Below are 20,116 nucleotides of genomic sequence, written 5' to 3' on the forward strand. Positions count from 1 at the left end.
TAAACATATCCAAAGATACAACTACACTCTGGTGTCAAATTATAATAGTAAAATATTTCCATACTTCCTGACAACGAGTAAAGCAAATTAAGCCTAGGAGTCTCACTTCTGTGCATCTCATCATCACACAATGTCCTCAGCCACCAATTAAGAAATTATTATGGTCGTTATGTGATGATGCGACTCGTACACGATTCAGCTCAAGTTCCCTGGCTTGTGTTTGCCATTAGCAAAACAAATCGGAGCACATACATGTGTACACACTTGCACACGCAGACACACAAATAATAGCATTCGTTGCATGCGCACACTGAACTGCCCTCCTGCAGTGAAACATAATACATTGATATTCAGGACAGCACAGGCAGAATGGCTGCTGCATGGGAAGTGGCGTGGGGGAAGAACGCTGCGCTCTGACAAAAAGCGTGACGTGCTGTGAGACTGAATAATGTCGGCCCGTGTTGATGGGTTTCAGCAACAGGAGCGCGAGGAGTCTGCGGTGCCTTGATGACAACCAGCAGTTTGATTGTCAGGCCTCAAATCACAAAGCCCCTCCACAATCCCTCTGTGTCTACATGAGGAAGGACACATACTGGACGCCTAATTTCACATCTCCACAATGGGTTGAAGTGACGGACAATTGAAACAGGTGAATATACATTTTTTACAACAATCACTTGAATAAAAGACAGAAGTTTTTTTTTTTTACCACCTTTAAATCATCCATCAATCCACACCCAGCTATTTAAGAGCTCATCCCAGCAAAAATAAAAACCCAGACCTCAACTTAAATCCAGACCTGTGAACATTTAAAGGGTCAGTCCTGCCAAATCATATAAAACACATGTTTACACTTGACCCCAATGGTGTCTAAACACACTGATATTTTTGGTTTTATTAGAGATTTTGAGTTATCCATCCATGATAATTCTGCCACAACTACGCAATGCAGTAGCAGGGAAAGTTATTTTGATTGTGATGCTGAAAGCATTTAAAGATTATTATTATTTATATTATATATTTGTAATAACTTAAAAGCAATGTGCCTTCCCAAAAACAATGTTGTGGTTACTCTTGATAATCTAGTAAACTATGAAAATCCAGAAAACTAAAAAACTTTTTTGTGATTTGGGTAAACTGACCCTTTAATATGCTAAATAAATACAGTTTGGATGCAAACTGTAGGTGTTACAATCTCTCTGATGATGAACAAAATAACAGAAGTTGAGCTTGAAAGTTCACTTCCAACCTTGGAAACAGTGAAGCTTCTATCATCATCAGTCTGTCTTCATCATGCATGTTCAAACTTCACATTAATCTGAGCACTTTAAGGATTTCTGTCTTCACTTGCAGGACGTCTCATCCATGTTGGCTGATGAAGACTGATGTAATTGATCAAAAACTCTGGAACAAGAAGAGAGTAAGTGGACCTTGAGTTGGGATTGTTTTGTCAGCTGCTGTTTCCAGAAATGCACCATCAAGTTCAATTTTTAAGCCGACATGGACAAGAAGCGCTAAAACTGCTCAGAATAAAGGAAAGTTTAACACCTGACTCCATCTGCTGATGAAGAACGTTTAATTCAGTCAACAGCCCAGAACAAGAGAGCAAGAGACCTTTTTTTGAATCCTTTTATACATTTATGAATAGATTTATTAATGGCCGATGAGGTATTTATGAGTGAAAAATAGATTTGCGGTTCAGAAAGTTGGTATAGAGACTTGATATGAGGGGATTCTGTGAAGGGTCTGAATATGAAGAGTTAATTCATCAAGAAGACTTCTGACCTTCTGGGGAAAAAATGACAAAAATGGAGTCAATCTGAATTCAGTCTGCAGTTGTAAATTTACCTCTGCAGACTTGGATTATTGCACCCTATTAATAATTTACATATCAATAATTTACACAAAATTACAGACTACCTGCTGTTGGCTTATTAGAAAATGACCTTTGGCCTGTTATTAACTTTTGATGAAACATTTACTGCAGACTTGCTGGCTTGTTAGAAAGTTAGAAACTCATGATCTTATATTAATGACTCAATCAACAGGGATATTTTTCACAACTTAGCAACCCCATTAATGCCTTAAACTGACTGATCGATTAGGCATTAGCAATAATTTATTAACTACTAATAACTAACTGGTCCCAGAAAGAGAGACAGAATTACACCTTCATTAGCATCCTTGTGCTGGCTGCCTGTCAAATACAGGAATGAGTTCAAGTTTATTTGTTTTTAAAGCCATACATGGGTTGAACTTACTCCACCTCTAGGCCTCTTAGATCCTCACATCAGTTGCTGATCCACGATGAAGGTTAGTGGGTATAAGAGATTTTTGCAGTAGCTGCCCCAAAACTTTGGATTAGTCCTCTGCTTCCAATCAAGTGTTCCCCTCCACTGACACTTTAAAGGCAAAACTCAAGACTTACATGTTTTTTTCAATGGCTACTGGATGCTCTAAATGGCTTTAGTACTTTATTATAATTTTTTATTTATTTATAAATTTATTTTACCATTTTATTCTGTTTTATGTTTTACATTTTGTGCATATACTTTGATAGCGTCTTGTATCACTGTCTTCTATTACTCCCTTTTACTACTAATGTCACTTTATCTTTACTGTTGTGCCTTCCACTGTTATGTGCACAGCACTTTGGTCAACTCCAGTTGTTTTTAAATGTGCTCTATAAATAAACTTGACTTGATAATTGTGGTTAATTAAGGTGTCTTATCAGACAGTGGCACATGCAGCAGCCTGTTATTTAAGGGTATGACTGAAGACAAGATAATGAGGAAATTGAAGAAAAAGGTGCTGACCATCAGCATCATCAAAGGCTTGATCAGGCAACGTGTTGTAGCCTCAATAAAAGGGAAAAATTAAATTGAGAAATTATTAAATAAATCAACGAAATTCTGCGTATTCATCTTGAAAAATCAGCAACAGGTAAATAAAGGGGAGCTGCAGGCAGAGCAAACACCCCTCACCTTCATCATCCCCTTCACACACACACACACACACACTGGTGAAGGATGGAGCGGTGAGGATGCAGGAGAGTCGCATCCAGCGGTTCACAGAGGAGGGAAGATGCTCTGCGCGGCAGATCAAAAATGAAATATGACTACTTCACACAGACAAGAGATGCCTCGCATACATTAGCTGTCCCCCCCCCTCCTCCTCGTCCTCCTCGTCCTCCCCCTCCTCTACCTTCTCCTCTTCCTCATTTCCGTTGCAGAATGACCTGTCAGGTGCTACGTGCGTCTCGGTCCACATCAGGAGCAGCGCACGGTTTTGCGTCTGTATGTCAACTCAGAAGAAATGCCACCTCACCTAAGTGATCTTTTCTTTCCCGTCGGATGTTATATTCCTCAGCAGGTCGGATCGTCTCGTCTCGTGTTTCCTTCTGACCACTGATTGAATGGCTGTCATGACTTGTAGTGCCCTCAGGACCGTAAAGCTACAGGATGAAAATCCGCCGTTTGGCGTTCACGCGTCCTCTCAACCTCTAAGTAATTACACTCCCTAATTAGACTGGCGTTGAAAATCCGCGTTGATTAAACAATGGAAAGACCTTCAGTATATCGACATAAAGGGTAAGATGTTTTTTTGTTTTTTTTTTCATCACGGTTTAATTTTAGAGGAATGCAACACATCAGTGCAGTAACCATTTCAATGTATTCTCAGCAGTTTAATCGTACTGTTTATATTACAGTTAGGGTCTTATATTTTACATTCACAAAAGGTTGCTCATCCTTTCCCCCTTCATCCTCTGTTCATTTTCACTGGATGCTCTTGAATGGGTGCATGCAGGAATGAAAGGGCTGATTTGATTGCAACTAAATACTCAAATGATATTCCCCAGTGGCCTAGAAGGCATGAATGAAAGCAGCTGCAATGCGATATTGGACACATTTGACTTGAAAAAGAAGGAGAAGATTAACGTTGGACATCAATGATTCTGATTAATCATGTTAAATTTTAAGTAGCATTTTTTAAAATGGGGATGCAGGAGTCACATGGTGCATGCATCTCATTTACAGTAGTCTTAGTTATCATGTAATTATGCTTTATTATGTTTCAAAATAGATAGTCGACTTTCCTGTGAATGCTCCCATCAATACCTCTCACCTGTTGGTCTGTTTTTGTTCATTTAAATGTTTGTTTCAATCTTTGTCTTTTTTTCTGCCTGAGTTATTATATATTACTTATCAGCTGCTCTCTACTTTTCCTAAGTGTTGTTTTATATGTGGCCTAGTATTCAATGAGTTTCTTTTCAAGATTTCAATTTGAATTGCCAGCCCTCCCTCCATGTTGATTGGAATAAACTCCAGGTTTCACTAAGATAGACTACAGCCATACTGTAAGTGCCATCCAGATGCCAACTCTAACTGACACAGTGTCCAGTGTTTTCTGCTCAGCAGGGCAGAGAGACAAATGTTCAGACTCAGGGACGACACTTCACTATACCCACAATGATTATTAAATAGCTGTCCAGTGACAAGAACAAGAACAGTGTAACGAGTGCACTTAGAGTTTCTTTTCTTTCATCGTGTGTGTATTAAAAAAAACCCCTCTTTCAGCTGTCATGTATTGTCATTTACAGACAAAGATGTTTCCTCTCTGTGAATTGGACACAGTTTATTTAAAGATTGCCATGGGGAAGAGTTTGGACTGAAGCGCAGGGAGATTTAATATCACAGTGGAAGAAAGACAGCGAGAGCCCAGAGGTTAAGACATGGTCATCAATGATAGAAACACCGGCACCCCTGTACCTAAAAAGGAGCCACAAAAGAAGAAGAGGAGGACGTCTCGCCCTCATGGCCTGCCCTCTCCGGCACTCTGCTGTGCCTGTGGCCTATGCATCATGTTGGCTGGACTCAACATCACCCTGGTGGGAGCGTTCGCCTTCAGCACACTGGTGCCTTCTGCCAACCCCCCGATCATCATCGGACCTATCCTACTGCTGGTGGCCTTTTCCTTTTTTGGGGCCTGTTGCGTGTGCAGCCGTCTCCCTCCTCCCAACAGCTCGCGGTCTAAGGTGGGCGGCAGGGGCTCAGGCTTGATGGGACATGGCGGGCTGGCTGGAGGGGCAGCGTTTGAAATAGAGACCAGCGAGCACACGCTGCAGGATACTACAGCTGTGCAGCTCAGCCCCACATCCTCCCCTGGATCATCCCGGGCGTCCAGCCCAGAGAAAGAGGCTCCTGACACAGCCCTACCAGGAGCCTGCAAGCTCTTCACCATGGAGACCAACGGCCCCTCTTCTGTTTCCCCCACCGCAGTCTACTCAGCCTCCACAGCAGCAGGAGGTGAGGTGAGGCTCAACCTGCCACGTGAAGAAGTGGTCACCTAGCAGAGCAGGAACTCTTCCAAGGCCAGAGTGCTAGCAGTGTAAATAACCTTCTGGGTCGAGGGCTTGCTGAGTATGATTGTGTCTAGTTTACGTTGTGCCATATTTCTGGTTGTGACGAATTGTCCCCAGTATGCTTCTGATTTCTCTTGCTGTGCAGCCAACTGGTAATTAGCATGCAGAATTAACTGAAACATCCAAGTATTTGTGGATCATAGGTTTTGGAATTCAAATTCCTACCTCTTGTGCTGTTTTCCTACAGCTCTTTGTTTTTAACGTGGGGCATTATGAACAGTTTTCATGTAGAAATCAAACTAAGTGTCTGAAACCACGAGCATTTATCTTTCACTGTTACCCTGGTTAGTGGAAACCTCGCCTGTCAGCAGTGATTTTAGAGGGCTCACCTGAAAAATGTGATTGTTGATTTGTTCTGAAACTCTAGAGACTCGATGTGAAAGGTCAGTAGTGAAAACCAGATTTGAATTGTACAGGTATGTTTGTGGTGACATTTGGCATTTTGTTTGCCATTTTCAGTGCTGAACTTGTTTTGGGGGCATGAAATATTTTAGGTCACAGGGGTCCCAAAGCAATATTCTCTCACCTGAGATGAAATTCTTGGTATTTACAGTTCTTTTCACAAGTAATCGATTAAACACTACTACAGCCAGTACATTTGTCATGAACAGTGGTGTGTTACAATATATTCACATGTTACTGTGTACAATGTTGGATCATGGAAGCATTCCTGTAGTCTGACAAGCTATTGTCATTACTCCAACATGAACACTGTGAGTATTACATTTCTCTCTACAATCACTGACAGTCTCCGATTTCATGTGTACATTTTTAACAACAGGGTTCACACAGTTTTAAAGGTCACTTTCTTCCTGGTTTTTGTCAGTAATTCCTAGACAGTGTAAGACAGTTTAGCTCATGATCTAGCTGGAATAGGAACTTACCATACTGTAAGGTATGAAATTGTATTATGGTGATAAATTTGTGAATGTGAAACATGTGAATATCACAGTATTGAATTATCATTTTTCAGGTCTGATGCGGAAACCTCCACTTGACATAGTATACACAATACGGGCAAGCCAAGAAGTTTACAGACAGATTCAGATTCAGATTTCATAAAAAAAAAATGTATGTGTTCCCCATCACTGTGATGTCTTCTTGTCAGGTATTAATTTGACTGGTAAAATGAGACATTCAAACCCTGATTTCCTTTGAAAGGAAAGTTGCCTTAGACTGAGATTTCAGGATCAAACTAATGAGGGCTATATACAGTAAAAATGCACAAAAGCATTTTCTTCAGAAAGCCTTTGTTTGGCTCTGGATTTCTATTCCGTATTGTTAGGGAAGCCTAAACAAGTTTTAGTTGTTTGTGGATAAAACACATGCGTGCAAATGGCTTAAATGTTTCCCTCTTTGAAATGTACATGGAGGAGCAGCTGATCATCAGTGAATATCACCTACCGGAGCGTTCCCTTAAACAGTATTATCCTTCATTATTTGTGACACAGCTCCTCAAAAGGACTAGTTTCTCTGCCAAAGCTCACACTCAAATTAGAGTGTTGAGTGCTGAGCTTAATTTTGCATGTTTGGAGAACTGAGTTATGGAAATGCAAACTGAACTATTGGTGTTAAATGTGTATTTTAATTTCTGTAGCACTTATACACAAAATCTGAAAAATGTAAAGGATAGAATATTTTTGTGAAGATTATAATTTGTTTATTTTAAAAAAGTAGCCAATCCAAATGTGAATCCTTCAGAAGATATAAATAAAAAGGCTCTTTCAGTACAAACATGTAGTCACTCATTATGTATGCGTGGCATTACACCATGTTCTTGCTACATTGCATGTTGTGTCATCATGAAGTGAAATGAATAAAGATGTCCCACTGGGTTTGTTATATGTTAAAAGTTCAAACAAGTTCAGCGTGATCTTGAGGGATAAAAGTAGTTTCTTGGGGCGTGATGATCATTACAAGCATTATTTATTCCAGGAACTTTCTTAAGATTAGTTCACAGAGTTTGTCGGAAAACAGGCATAAAGTATAAATGTGTTTCCATGATGTCAGTGAATGTCAGTTGGTATTTTTTCCACCTGTACACTTGAGGGCTACAACTAACTTATTTTCATTATTGATCAATCTGCGTGAAAAAATGTTTTCTCCATTAATTTTGTCGTTAATGTCGTTAAATCATCAAGAACAACTATCACAATTTCCAGAGTTTAAATTTGTTTATTTAGTCTGACCAAGAGTCCAAAACCCAAAGATATTCCATTTACATTGATATACAGAGAAAAACAGTAAATCTTCACATATGAGAAGCTGGAACCAGCACACGTTTTGCATTTTTGCTTGAGAAACAATTCAAACAATTAATTGATTATCAGAAATGTTGCTGATTAATTTTGCTGATTGATTTTAAAAAAATCATTTAATTGTTTCAGCTCAAGACGCATCACCTCTACTTTTAAAATCTGGTCTGAAGAGTTGAAAAAGAGATGAAAACCCTTAACACATAGTGTCAAGATGGCCTTGATTAAAGGACTTATAGAGCAAGCAAAGAGGTTCGGTCAGTATGAGCTCTGTCTGCTAGTTTTGTTGATGTGTGAGGTCAAGTGTTTTGCCACTGGAGGGCGATAGAGCCACATCTATGACTTTCAGTGAAGTTATATAAAATGTGGCTGTTATTTCAGATGAAAACCAATAGATGTCAGTAGATCATAACAAACCTTTGTTGGCTATTGTTGAGCCTGTCAGAGAACAAATAGTGTAGTAGATTATATTAAAGGGAATTTGATGATATTGCAAACTACATAAAGATTATTGGCAAATAAAATGACGAGAGGTTGTTTATTAAGTCACAAAGTGTTTTAAAAATCCTCAAGATAAACCTGCCTTATGAGACTTCACTAGACAAGTGTGAGTGGAATACAACATGTTTTCTGTATGATTTCTTATCACTGTGTAAAAATGCTGCGCTCAGTTGTGTTTAGCAAGCTCAGCTGTTGGCACTAATTACATCACCGTATTGAGGGTATCATTTCGAGTAACCAGGATGCTGATAAAGCTCCCTCATGCTCTTGAGATGATGAAGGCACAGATCTGGGGTGTCCTACTTTCCAAGACAGCTCAGCTGACACAATGGGCTGGATCTTTTTTCTATCAGAGAGGCTTCCAAAAAGACTGACGTTCAGTTTCTCTGCTGAATTTTTGATTAAAGATTAAATTTTAAGTTGCAGTGTGAGTTCTACATCGACTGAGTTTTGGTTTGGATTTAAAAAATGAAAGGCTATATGGATTTAGATGCATCAATTTACAAAATCCAGATCAATCCAATCCATAAACATCAATTCTTTGGTTTTTAATATGGGTATTAAAACAAAAAGATTGCGCCTGACCTATTTCTCTGTACTGGTCCTATTAATTCCTGATGAAGTTTACAGTAACGATAAAGAAAATGTTAGAGTTTGAAGCAGCAGATGGTGGGTTGAGGCTGGTCACTGTTACTGAATGTGCCAGGCAGGAAACTCAGCCAAGACACTGAGGCTGTCATATATCTGCAGCATATAATGGGATTTTCTGTGATTAAGCCTGCACCGGAACAATAAATATTTTGGGATAACATGAAAATTACTGATCCACTATTCCCTCTCCCTCCCCATCTTTCAACTGCTTCCAGGTTTATTTTGCATTACACAAAACATCTCCCATGGGCCATCGGTGTCGAACATGCATGCTTCCTGCATCTTCTGCCTGTTGGCCTTGACTGAAGAGGCTCATAAAACATATGAAATGTTTAGCCAGCTGGAGGTTCAAGACACAAAAGATTTACTGCCTTTAGGAGGTCAACAGGTTTGTGGGTAAATTGCGGCTTGAGGAGAATAGTTACATGTTTATGCTCCTGGTGAGCAAAGGTCAGGGAGAGGAGTCATGGTTTACCGCTGCAGTTTAGCTTACTTGACACAAGGGACCAAATGGAAATCACCCTCTGCCCTTTGAACCTTCCTGTGTCCTCACCTCGCCTTTAAAACACATTTTTATAATCGCTTTAAGTGAGAACGTACACTGCCCTCCATACACCGGAAGACTATCAAGAGTCCATGTTCCCTCCCTTCCCTCCCTTTTAATAATAGCCAAATGGCTGTTTAAAATTCCACATAACATGAATGCCGACTTCGTCTTTATTACTAAAATCAAGTTATTAAGTTATTGGATAGCTCATTTGGCGTGACTGTTTCTTGCCAAAGGATGGGTAATGATAAATGCTTTGAGCAGACATACTGTCTAACCTTTGGCCTGAATTTGTTTTTATTACAGCAGCTATCAAATGCACCCTGTGACTTCAAAATGCTGGCTTATATGGTGTAATATATGCCTGTGTTTAATATGTTGATTTCTGCCTAGAAATTGTAGAGAATAACATATCCTGTATATATTTTAACCTGGCTCAAGTATCCCTTTATAATTAGTGCCTATACCAAATTTTGGACCACAGATGTATTTTGCATCCATAGATATTTTATCAGTCATTAATAAATGGGTGATTTATCCTTCATTAATGTTTCAAAGAGCAGACAGAGTGTTTTCTTTTGGTTTGACACTATTTGTTTATAGCAAAAAAACATTCACAATCACACTATGATCTCATGTTAGGAGAACAAAACAACCATAATTATTTCTATGAATTTTATTGAAAGTGACAACAAAGTGCAACAGCATTTTTGAATGGTAGGTTTCATTGTAACCATCAATCAACACTGCTTGTAAACCACATGCCCTCCTTTTCAGTCAATTGTACACAATCAACTCTGCATTGGTGTATTAGTCAGAAAACAAGACAACAAACCAGTTTGTGAATTTCAAACAAGCAAAACTGCAAAAACATTATTTTCACAGTTGTTTTTGTTGTGCAGAAGTTGCATCTCCCCCTCTTTTGTCCCTTTGTGGCAATTGACTGTGGGCCTGCAGACCAATCAGGGCAAGACCCGGACTTCTGTGCTGCTGCGGCTGCTGTTGCTGGCATGTGGTGAAGGTGGCTTCGGCTTGGCATGAGAGAAGTCACTAGGACCTTTCCTCCATTTTCTTTCTGTTTTCCTCCTCTTCTAGTAGTTTCTCTTCAACTCACTGTCTCCTTTTTCTATCTTGGATTAACAGATCCACCAAATCACTGCTTCCACTCCACCAAATCAGTGAAATAGGTACTTTTTATAGTTATCTGAAAGCTGCCCTCCACTATCGTATGGAGGACAATGTTGGGCAACCACTATGTTGGTTGCATAGGAATTGATGGGTTTGATTTATGACTTTGTATAGGCTTGTTTACAGATGCAGATGCCCATCTGGGTGGGAACCCTGGGAAGTGTAGCAAGGGACACACTGGCAGGAAAACACGGGCAGTTCTCGTGACAGTGTCAAAGTCCCCCTTGAGCTCTGTCCCCACTGTCCCAATGACAAAAATACACAGACATGGTGATCTATTGTTTCACTGTTTAAAGATTCCACATAACCAGCCTTTACCTTGATTTGACCCCTCTAGTGAAAATCCCTTTAAATAAATACGGATCAAAGTTTACCCCCTGTTTGACCCCCTCTATGTACAAATATTTATACCAGCTGCGCAAAAATAAATAATTTTGAAACATTTCCCTTTTTGTGTATTCTGGTCCACTTTAGGAAAAGTCATAAGATTTCCGGCTTAAAGAATGTCATGTAGGGAGTCTTTGTTGCTTTCAAATGTCAAAATGTGTCAAATTTGATCTGCAGGGGCACAGACATGCTGTAACCAAGTGGTAGTAAATGTTGACACTACCACTGTTTGTCTCTTTCATAATCCTCTATTAGTATGTTGCATCCACATTGATGAGTTTCAGGAATACTTCCAGTATCAGCAGTCTTCTTTTAGCGCCACTGTGTGTTACAAAACCACTGACAAGGCTGCTGGTACGTCAAATATTATCAATGTACAGCCTCTGTTTGTTGACATCTTCAGGCAGATTGTACGTTACTCTTGTTCACACAGCTATCAAGCATCAATAACAACTGAGACTGATTGTTCGTGATGCTAAGATACAGTGCAAACAACCGGAAAGGTCTGGAAAATAGAGGCGTAAGATTGGCGAACATGCATTGCACAGCTAACCTCAGATGCAGCCCTCGCATGTCTTCTTGTTTGTCATGACGAGACACTGACAAAGCCACACACACACTCACACCTGCAATCACAAGCATCCCATCCGCTCTAAACCGGAGCGTGGCGGATCCTGACGCTGTTCATGTGGTCCTGTTTGGATGTACTTGTGTGTGAGAACACTCTCAGTTGAATGACTCTGCAGAGGAGGGGGATGGCGAGTGTAATCAAGCTGAAAAGATTAGGGGAAGACGAGCTGCTGAGGATCTATGAGAGCAGACACTGGTTATATAACCCTAACCCAGTTCACTCCGCTTCCAAAGACGGACTGGGAGGGAGAGAGATGAAGGATTTATTGAAAACGGGTGAATCTTTGTGTTTAGACTGAAATGAACCAGGCCATCTTTTATCTGCGTGCACCCTTGGTTCAGATGACAATAGGTGTCAAATTCTTCATTTCTTTTCTCTCACACAGTTTCTCCAGGTCAACAAAGAGGTTACAGATTGCTTTGTCACAAAAAGCATTGACTTATTTAGTGCAGGATAAAATTCTAATAATTTCATTGTATTGAATGTCCAGCTCAGTTTAATTGCTTTATTGCCAGGTGACTATCATTGGTTGAGCACAACAACATGATTCAGGCCCTGCCCTGCAACCCTGAAAGTGAAGTGTTTACTTAAGATTGGTCCCCGAGTACCTTTGAACACATGATTTGATCAGGAAACATATCAGACAAAGCTGGTGTTGATAGGGGTGAATTGGCTCTCAAGGTGCCATGCATGGGCGGACCTCGTGACTGCCGGGCTGTTTCTGTTGGTCTCTGTGACCTGTGACAGAAGCAGTCTTAGGGTGACACGGAGAAGAAAGCCCCTCACAGATCAGGGTGTGAGGGGGGGTGTTAAGATACATCAGATTTTGATCAAAACCAATGAGAGTCCTAATAGTAATGCCGCAGTGCTCTGCATACCAATGAGCACTGACAATGAGTCCCTCGCCATTCTTAACTCCTCCATTCACCCTAAGTAAATGGCAGTTTATTCAAGTGGCTGGGCTGTTACATAACCCCGCTTTTCACAAGCCTATATGTGGGCCCTGAGAGAAGGAAACATACACAGTAGTGTACAGAGAGAGAGCGAGGGATCCCAGTGCAGTTCCGGGGAAATATAAAAGCACAAGAAAACAGTGCAAATAACAGTGTGACCACCAGGACTTGGCTTGATGGTCATGTGAATAGCTTTAATGCAGAGAGCCGAAGAGATCAATCACTCTTTCCTATATCTAGCCATTAACAAAGTTGATCAATATTGCTTCAGTAGTTAGTGGTTAGTTCGGTTAGATCTACATTCAACACTGTTTATCATTCTGTTTCATTGGAACGTCTCAAACACTGGCTTGGCATCTCTGGTTCAGTTTTAAAGTCGTTTTATTCTTGCTTACAAGATAAATCTTTTAGTGTGGCCATTGGCAAGTGATGATGACCTGCGGGGTACCTCAAGGGTCTGTCCTTGGACCACTCTTGTTCTCTCACGTTACCCCTGGGGCAAGTCATCTGCAGGCATAATGTGAGCTTCCATTCCTATGCAGATGATACTCAGTTCTATATCTCTTTTAACCCCGATTATTGTTATCAAATGAATACACTCAACGATTGTACCCGTGACCTCAAATGCTGGATGGCCCAGAACTTCCTGCAGCTAAATATTGATAAGACTGAGGTAATTATTGTTGGCCCTGACACAGTTAATGCTTATACTTCAAATCTTCTGGGCACTCTGTCTCAAAATATAAGACAAAACTGCAAAAATCTTGGTGTCATCTTTGATAACCACCTCAGCTTGAACAAGCTTGTTGTCCAGTCTTGTTTATTTGCAGCTCAAGAGACTCTCCAAGATTAGTTCAGTTCTATCCAGTAGAAATCTAGAGACTGTCATACATGCTTTTATCTACTCTCGTTTGAACTATTGTAACTCTCTCTACACATGACTGAGAAAAAAAGAGTCTATTAGAGCTTGTCCAAAATGCAGCAACCAGACTCCTCATCAAAACCAAAAAAAGAGAGCACATTACTGATATTTTAGCTTTTCTTCATTGGTTCCTGGTAAATTTCAGAGTAGATTTTAAGATATTATTGATAACTTTTAAGGCCCACTCTGGACTTGCACCCAAGTACATCTCAGATCTTCTGACACCATACGTGCCCGGTCGCAACCTGAGGTCCTCACCAAAGCTCTGCTAGCCATTCAACAATCTTGGCTGAGGACCTGGGGTGATCGGACCTTTTCCGTTAGGGCCCCCATTCAGAACAACCTCCCTGAGGAGATCAGACTGACGAGCTCCTTATCCTCTTTTAAATCCTTCTTAAAAACACTCTTCCTCATATGCTTCATATGCCTTTGCTTCTATATTTCCTTCCCAATGTTTAATAACTTTTAAACTGTTTTTAAATTGTTTTTACCATTATTTGTCTACCATTTTTATTTTGTCTTGTAAAGCACCTTGTAACTTTGCTTCGGAAGGGCTATATAAATAAAGTGTATCATTATTATTATTATTATTATTATTCAGTAATGCTCAGCTGCCATGCACACTGTGACAGTGTGTGGACAGTTATGTCTGTTTCTCTTCACCTCCACTGGGAGTCTTTGACCTGTTCTCTGAATGTTATCCTTTTGCATGTGGCCTGCTGTTTATCCAAGCAAATCAATAGACTGAAAATAGAACCGCCCGTGTGCCAATATTTAAAGCCGACTACTGGTCAAATATTCAACTTGTCAGTTGCAAAATAATATCTTGGAGTCTGTGGACTTGTGTAGTAAACCTTCCTGAGGGGACTTGCACATGATTTCTGGTGCACCTGTGAATGTTACACCCCTGGTGTCATGACGGGATGCTGTGTACAAGTGAGTGTTTCTTTATGGATTATGTTCGATGAGACAGCTGCATGCTATGGTTACAGAACAAAACGAGCCAGCTGAATACTGTAATGGGATGTCCTGGGGTGCGTAAGGGTTGGTAAACAACATGTTGTACCACTTGATTCCAGCAGAGGCCTCCGTTTTTCAAAGAAACGCAGGGACAATGAATGAAAAACACTTCCCCACAGCAGACTGCTTCAGACCGGTTTCTGTGCTCCACATCGGAGTGAGGTTGTCATACTCTGAAATTCAACATTAGACTGATGTCAGCTGTGTTTGCTATTGTCTGCCTGCACCACAGGAATACTATAGTTACTACTACTGATAATTATTGGACTGGAAAGTGACTCTGATTGTTTTATGTGCAGCAGTTTTATTAGCATAAAGGGAACTCCCATGATGTGTTTTTGCAGTAAAAGCAATGTTACGTCATTACAATGCAGTTCAAATAGCTACTTATTGTACCTTTGTCCCAGTATGCTGTTGAGTCTGCGTTTGTGGATTTGTAATGCTATGATAACAGCCTGCCGTGGGGTCATTTCACTGGAGAAAGGATGATTGGTAGTTTTGTACTTACCTGTGCACTGTCCAGTACACCACTTAAATATATATTGCATGGAATAACAATGATTTGATGAGTAACAGGAGACGTTTGAGGAATGACCCTTGATTAAAATAAAGGCCTCATCCCAACATCTCTAAGAACCATGTGTTGTGTATCAGGTATTCACTAAGTCTCCTTTAAACAAATAATGACAGGCTGATCTTTGGAGCACCACCACACACCACACAACCAATGGCCACAAAAGTGAGTGAAAGTCCTTTTCCTGCTGGAAGAAAACACCTGATTTAGGGGTTTGCTGGTGGACACTGGCCACCTGTGGAAGAGAGGAAGCCCCTCTTGCTGTGTATCCGACAGGCCGGTTTTGACACAGAGTACCGGTTTGCCATGGCAGCGGCTATCGGCACACACGGCACTGCAGGGGTGGCCAGTCTGTGTCAGCACTCATTACCATCCACCGCCTTAGTGGATGCCTCTTCCAGGAGTCCTTTAGAAAGAAATAAAAGAGAGATGCTTTACACTTTAATGACTTTCCCACAGTGGCTCTCCAAAACAACAGCTCCCCTTAAATTGCTGTGCCCTGGCTGAGACTGGAGGAGAGTCCCCACTGCTCAACAGAGGAAGGGAAATACTGAGACCACTGTCTGTCCACTCTGCAAGGCCAGCCAACAGGGGGGGGGAATAATCAGGTCTTTATGTGGCATGGGGCCTACAGGGGACAGCCTCGGTATTGTCCCCACAGCCCCCTCCCTCACCCTGGTTTGATTGTTCCTCTGGATCCAACACATGGTCACGTTGCGACACCCCCACAACCCAAACTAGGGTTTGTGCATCTACTTCCCCCAACAGATCCTGACCCATCAGCCAGTGGACGTTCAGTTTAAAGCAAACAGATGAGGCAATGTGTTCTCTCAAATGTAATTTAATAACAGTCTTTTTCCAGGTAACTGTTCTTGTTTATATCTTTTGTTGGCAGGTTTATAAAAGTAAATATCCAGAGCTATGATTTAAGTGCCTGACTATGATCACATGGCGCCCGTCTCCTTCCAAAATATCTTTTGTAAACAATGTTCTGTTTTTTTGGACAGTTGAATGATTACTAAAGTTTGACACTGACAGTGTAATGGTGTGTATGGACTAGTATACATATTTCTAATTAATGGAAACAAGAGAGTAATGTCAACAATAGTTGGTCCAAATTTAACCTTGAACACACAATCCACATTTCAGCTCCAAAACACTGAAGATAAATGTTGATTTCAAAGGCAGTTACATAACCACTGAGATGTATGAAGTGGAGTGCTGCACAGAGTTGGTTCCTTTCTCCAACTTTAATCTCCAGGGACTTTATGAAAATAGATTACCACATGCTCCCATAAATAGGTATTTTTTATATTATTAAAATGTGTTGAGTCTGTGGACAGTATTTGCTGTGAACTGTATTAAAATGTTACACATTTCCTTGAGATTATGCAAAGCACTGTGTAAAATCTGGCTAACAAGATGCAGAAACATTTCCATATTTTTTAGTAACATCAGTCATTAATTCATTGATTAAAAATATTATTTAATAGATGCATTCTGCAAAGCAGACAGGCAACAACTGAACAGTAAATCAACATTAAAAAGTTCCCCTAAACATTTACATTTAACCTTTACATTAAAAGGAAACATAAGGAAACAATTGCAAACAACTCCACCAAAGCACTTCTGATCAAATGAAATAAGAGCAGGAGGTCAGAAGAAAAAACAGAAGCTTTGCAGGCGTCATTTAACTGTTAAACTCCTGGTTTGAGATGTGAGTGATAGTTCCTCAATTTGCATAGATGGTGAGTCAGCTTTAAAACCCACATTACTGTAATTTTGGCATTATCATAACTGACGCAGAGGCCAAGGTTTCACAAGTTAACAATGCTAATTTTAGCAATGACTTTCGGTGAAAAATTCTCTCATTACATTGTGTGTCCTATCTGCATGTCAGCAAACGAGGTCCTGTTAAAGTGGATTATAGCTGGTGATGGCATGTGTAATAAAATATAATCCCAGCTGTAGCTGTGCTATGTGTGCTGTAAACTCTCCTTTGTACAATACACTGTAACCTTGTGACTGCTGTCGCTGTCTGCTGCTAACATCATTTAATCTTGTGATGTTCTTTTAAATGAGTACATCTGTTATGTAAAAAACCTGTGATGGACAGGTGACCTATCCAAGATGCTGACCTCACCCCTGTTTTCACCTTGAATAAGAAGGAATAGGAAAATGAGTGAATGGCAGTATGATAAACTAATGACTGATATGTTTTATTTAATGTTATTACAATTTTTTAACTCTTAGTTTTTGTCTTTTTTTATTTTTTGTAATTCTGTATTCATTTTGTTTCACTTTCTGTGTTCTTATGTGGTAGAAATCCTGAGAAACCAACAAAGATATTCAACTAAAGAGTGAACTGATTAACTTGTTATTTATGTTTCTACATTTTCACTAAAATGTCTCCACAAGTGTTTCAACAGAGGTTCAACAGAGGATGAATTCTACTGACACTTTTCAAGCAAGAGGCACAAAGTGCTTTACAGAGACAAAGGAGTATAAAAAGAAGGAATATAAAAGAAATAAAGTAAAACATACATTAATACAAACATTTCCTAAGTACAGACTTTAAATCTTGTTATTGCACTAAAGCATTAAACAATAATGACATGACTGTTTGCCTTTTGCATTTCAGTAAATAATGGATGATAGTTTTACTATTACAGTAGCAGTAATCTTGTTCTCACCAGTAGCACTGTAAAGCATAAACAATATGTAACTAAAAGAAGAAATGACCTCAGTAACCCTGTAGGAGAGTTGATAAGTTCATCTCTGAACAACAAGGCCAGACCGGTTATTATTCTCTTTCTGTTCATATTTATCTTGACTAGGCGTTACCAGTGGGCTGTTACACACCTGAAACAGCACAGAACTCAACTCCTCCTCTCTTCCAGATCTGATTACATGTATTCACCTTTTGGCATACAACTGAGAGAAAGAAGGAAAGAAAGAATAGCATGAAACTGGAAACCAGACATTAGGATGTGTAACTGAGATGGTTAAAGAAAACAAGTAAAAGTCCAGACAGATAACCTAAAGAGTTTTGTTTTAATACCTGGTCATTCAGAGGTTTCTCTTTTTGGGAGATTTGAGCTCTAAATAAAACATATATGACGCATAGTATGATCATAGCATGTATTATGTATGTATTATGTGGCACATAGATAAGCATACACTATATGTTGGCAGAGACTATGAGGCCAAATTATGTGTATAGCACTTTACAACTAGGAAAGTAGGCACTAAAAGACAGTCGGTTACTGGTTGACAGTGGAAATAAAAGGCGACATAAGGAAGCAGCTGTTTCCTTGACTCTCCCTGATCCATGGCATCGACACAGCTGACTCATGAAGAACAAAGTCATCTCCCTTGGATCACACTCATTTACTGCTTACTAAGAAATCTGAACTATGAAGACACTGGAGGTTGTGGTTTTTCACTTAGGTGTATGTCATTAAGCTACTGTAAAAACACAGATTTAAAAAGGTGAAGGGAGGACTAGTGAAACTTCAAGTTTGCACACAAATTTTGAATTTGAAATGAAATGGATCTCATGGTGCAGAAATCTAGAGAAGGTGACAAGGGATGAGATAAAAATAGAAAATAACTCCAGTAGACTTGATAAGCCTGAAAGCTGCAGATGCATGCTGCACAGACTGTAGTTTTAATTTCTTCATCACCTGTCAACATTAAAAAGTAATTTGATTTAGACAATTAAGATAAAATGTTCTGTTAAAAAATGTTTGTCAAGAAATATTTACAGTCCCCTTAAGGTCCCCTTAAAAAGGCAATTTGATGGTCAGATTAAACAAGTGTGATAAAATTAATTCATGAGTTTTACAGGTGCTGGAAGACATATTTTTGAAAAATTGAGAGAGCCAGGCTAACTGTTCCCCCCGGCTTCCAGTCTTCATGCTAAGCTAGGCTAAACACCTCCTGGCTCCAGCTCCGTACTTAGCGCACATACACGAATGGTATAAACATTTTTTATCTAAGTCTCGGCAAGAGAGTAAATAAACATATTTCCCAAAATGCTGAACTATTCCTTTAAAATAAAAAAAATCCACTTTATCACTTTATCGCAGAAAATGTGCTATACAATACTAGTAAATGGTCACAGGTGCCCTCATTAGCCAGCATTATTTTCATGGTTGCAAGAGCAGGCAAAAACATACTGTTGTGGCATGTGTCCATATGAGGGGCAGAAGAACTCAAAACAAGCTGACAGAAACACCAATCAATAAAGTTGTTATCAGTAGCAACTTGTTAGCGAACAGATGCCTACTTACACATCCAGAAGACATGCAGCAACATTAGCATTCATTTGGAGTTACATTTCTGGCTATTAAACAAATAAATATCAAATATTTACTCTCTTTTTGTTTCATTTTGGTCTCCACCAACTCTTAAGAACATTATCCGCATTTTTCACTTGTTGAATGTTTGACATTCATAAGCTATTAGTTAAGTTTGTCTGGCGTCTGTTTGGTGGCTTACAGTAGAGTTGGGAAGTAACCTCTACATTTCCAGTAATGAGTGTAATTATAGTTAGCAATCCCAATAACTCTCTGTAATTTCAGGACTTTGGCCATTTGACCTTGTTGCATTGCCAGATCTACGTACAGCTGGAAGTGAGCCAATGCGGCTTGCCTCCACCAAAGTGGAGAAAAAGGCCTTCTGGTAACTCCAGTTGTCTCATTAATATGCTGTGTGTTAGCTGGCTAATTATCTTCTGTTAATCTTACACTCGGGAACCACCTGCTTTTGTTCAGACTTTGAGGATTTGTGACGTGGCTTCTGGCATGCTGCATGCCGTCATTGGGGGTAATTGATAGCTGTGGATGGTCAATAAAAACCTCCAAATAGGAGAATGGCTGCTTATTAAATCACTGTGTCTCCTTTTCTATCTCTACAGGTGTAAAATACAGACCTTGACTTTTGATTGTACACTAAATGTGTGTGTGGCTGTAAAACCAGAACAACAGGCTAAAACGCTGTGCTGTGCCAAGTACGGTGATAAGTCTCTGTGAGAACACCACCACGAGCAAAACCCTTTTAC

At 39.9% G+C, this 20,116-nt stretch overlaps 1 protein-coding gene across 1 annotated transcript; it reads left to right on the top strand.

The window, feature by feature from the left end:
- The first annotated feature begins 120 nt into the window (after window positions 1–120).
- On the top strand, window positions 121–7,248 carry tmem275a (transmembrane protein 275a). The gene is made up of 3 exons (XM_067605892.1): window positions 121–649; window positions 1,354–3,590; window positions 4,601–7,248. The coding sequence occupies exon 3, from the start codon at window positions 4,733–4,735 to the stop codon at window positions 5,348–5,350; it is 618 nt and encodes a 205-aa protein (XP_067461993.1). The 5' UTR covers window positions 121–649; window positions 1,354–3,590; window positions 4,601–4,732; the 3' UTR covers window positions 5,351–7,248.
- Window positions 7,249–20,116: the final 12,868 nt, after the last annotated feature.

Source organism: Thunnus thynnus, chromosome 12, assembly GCF_963924715.1.
Source record: "Thunnus thynnus chromosome 12, fThuThy2.1, whole genome shotgun sequence".
Taxonomy (NCBI): domain Eukaryota; kingdom Metazoa; phylum Chordata; class Actinopteri; order Scombriformes; family Scombridae; genus Thunnus; species Thunnus thynnus.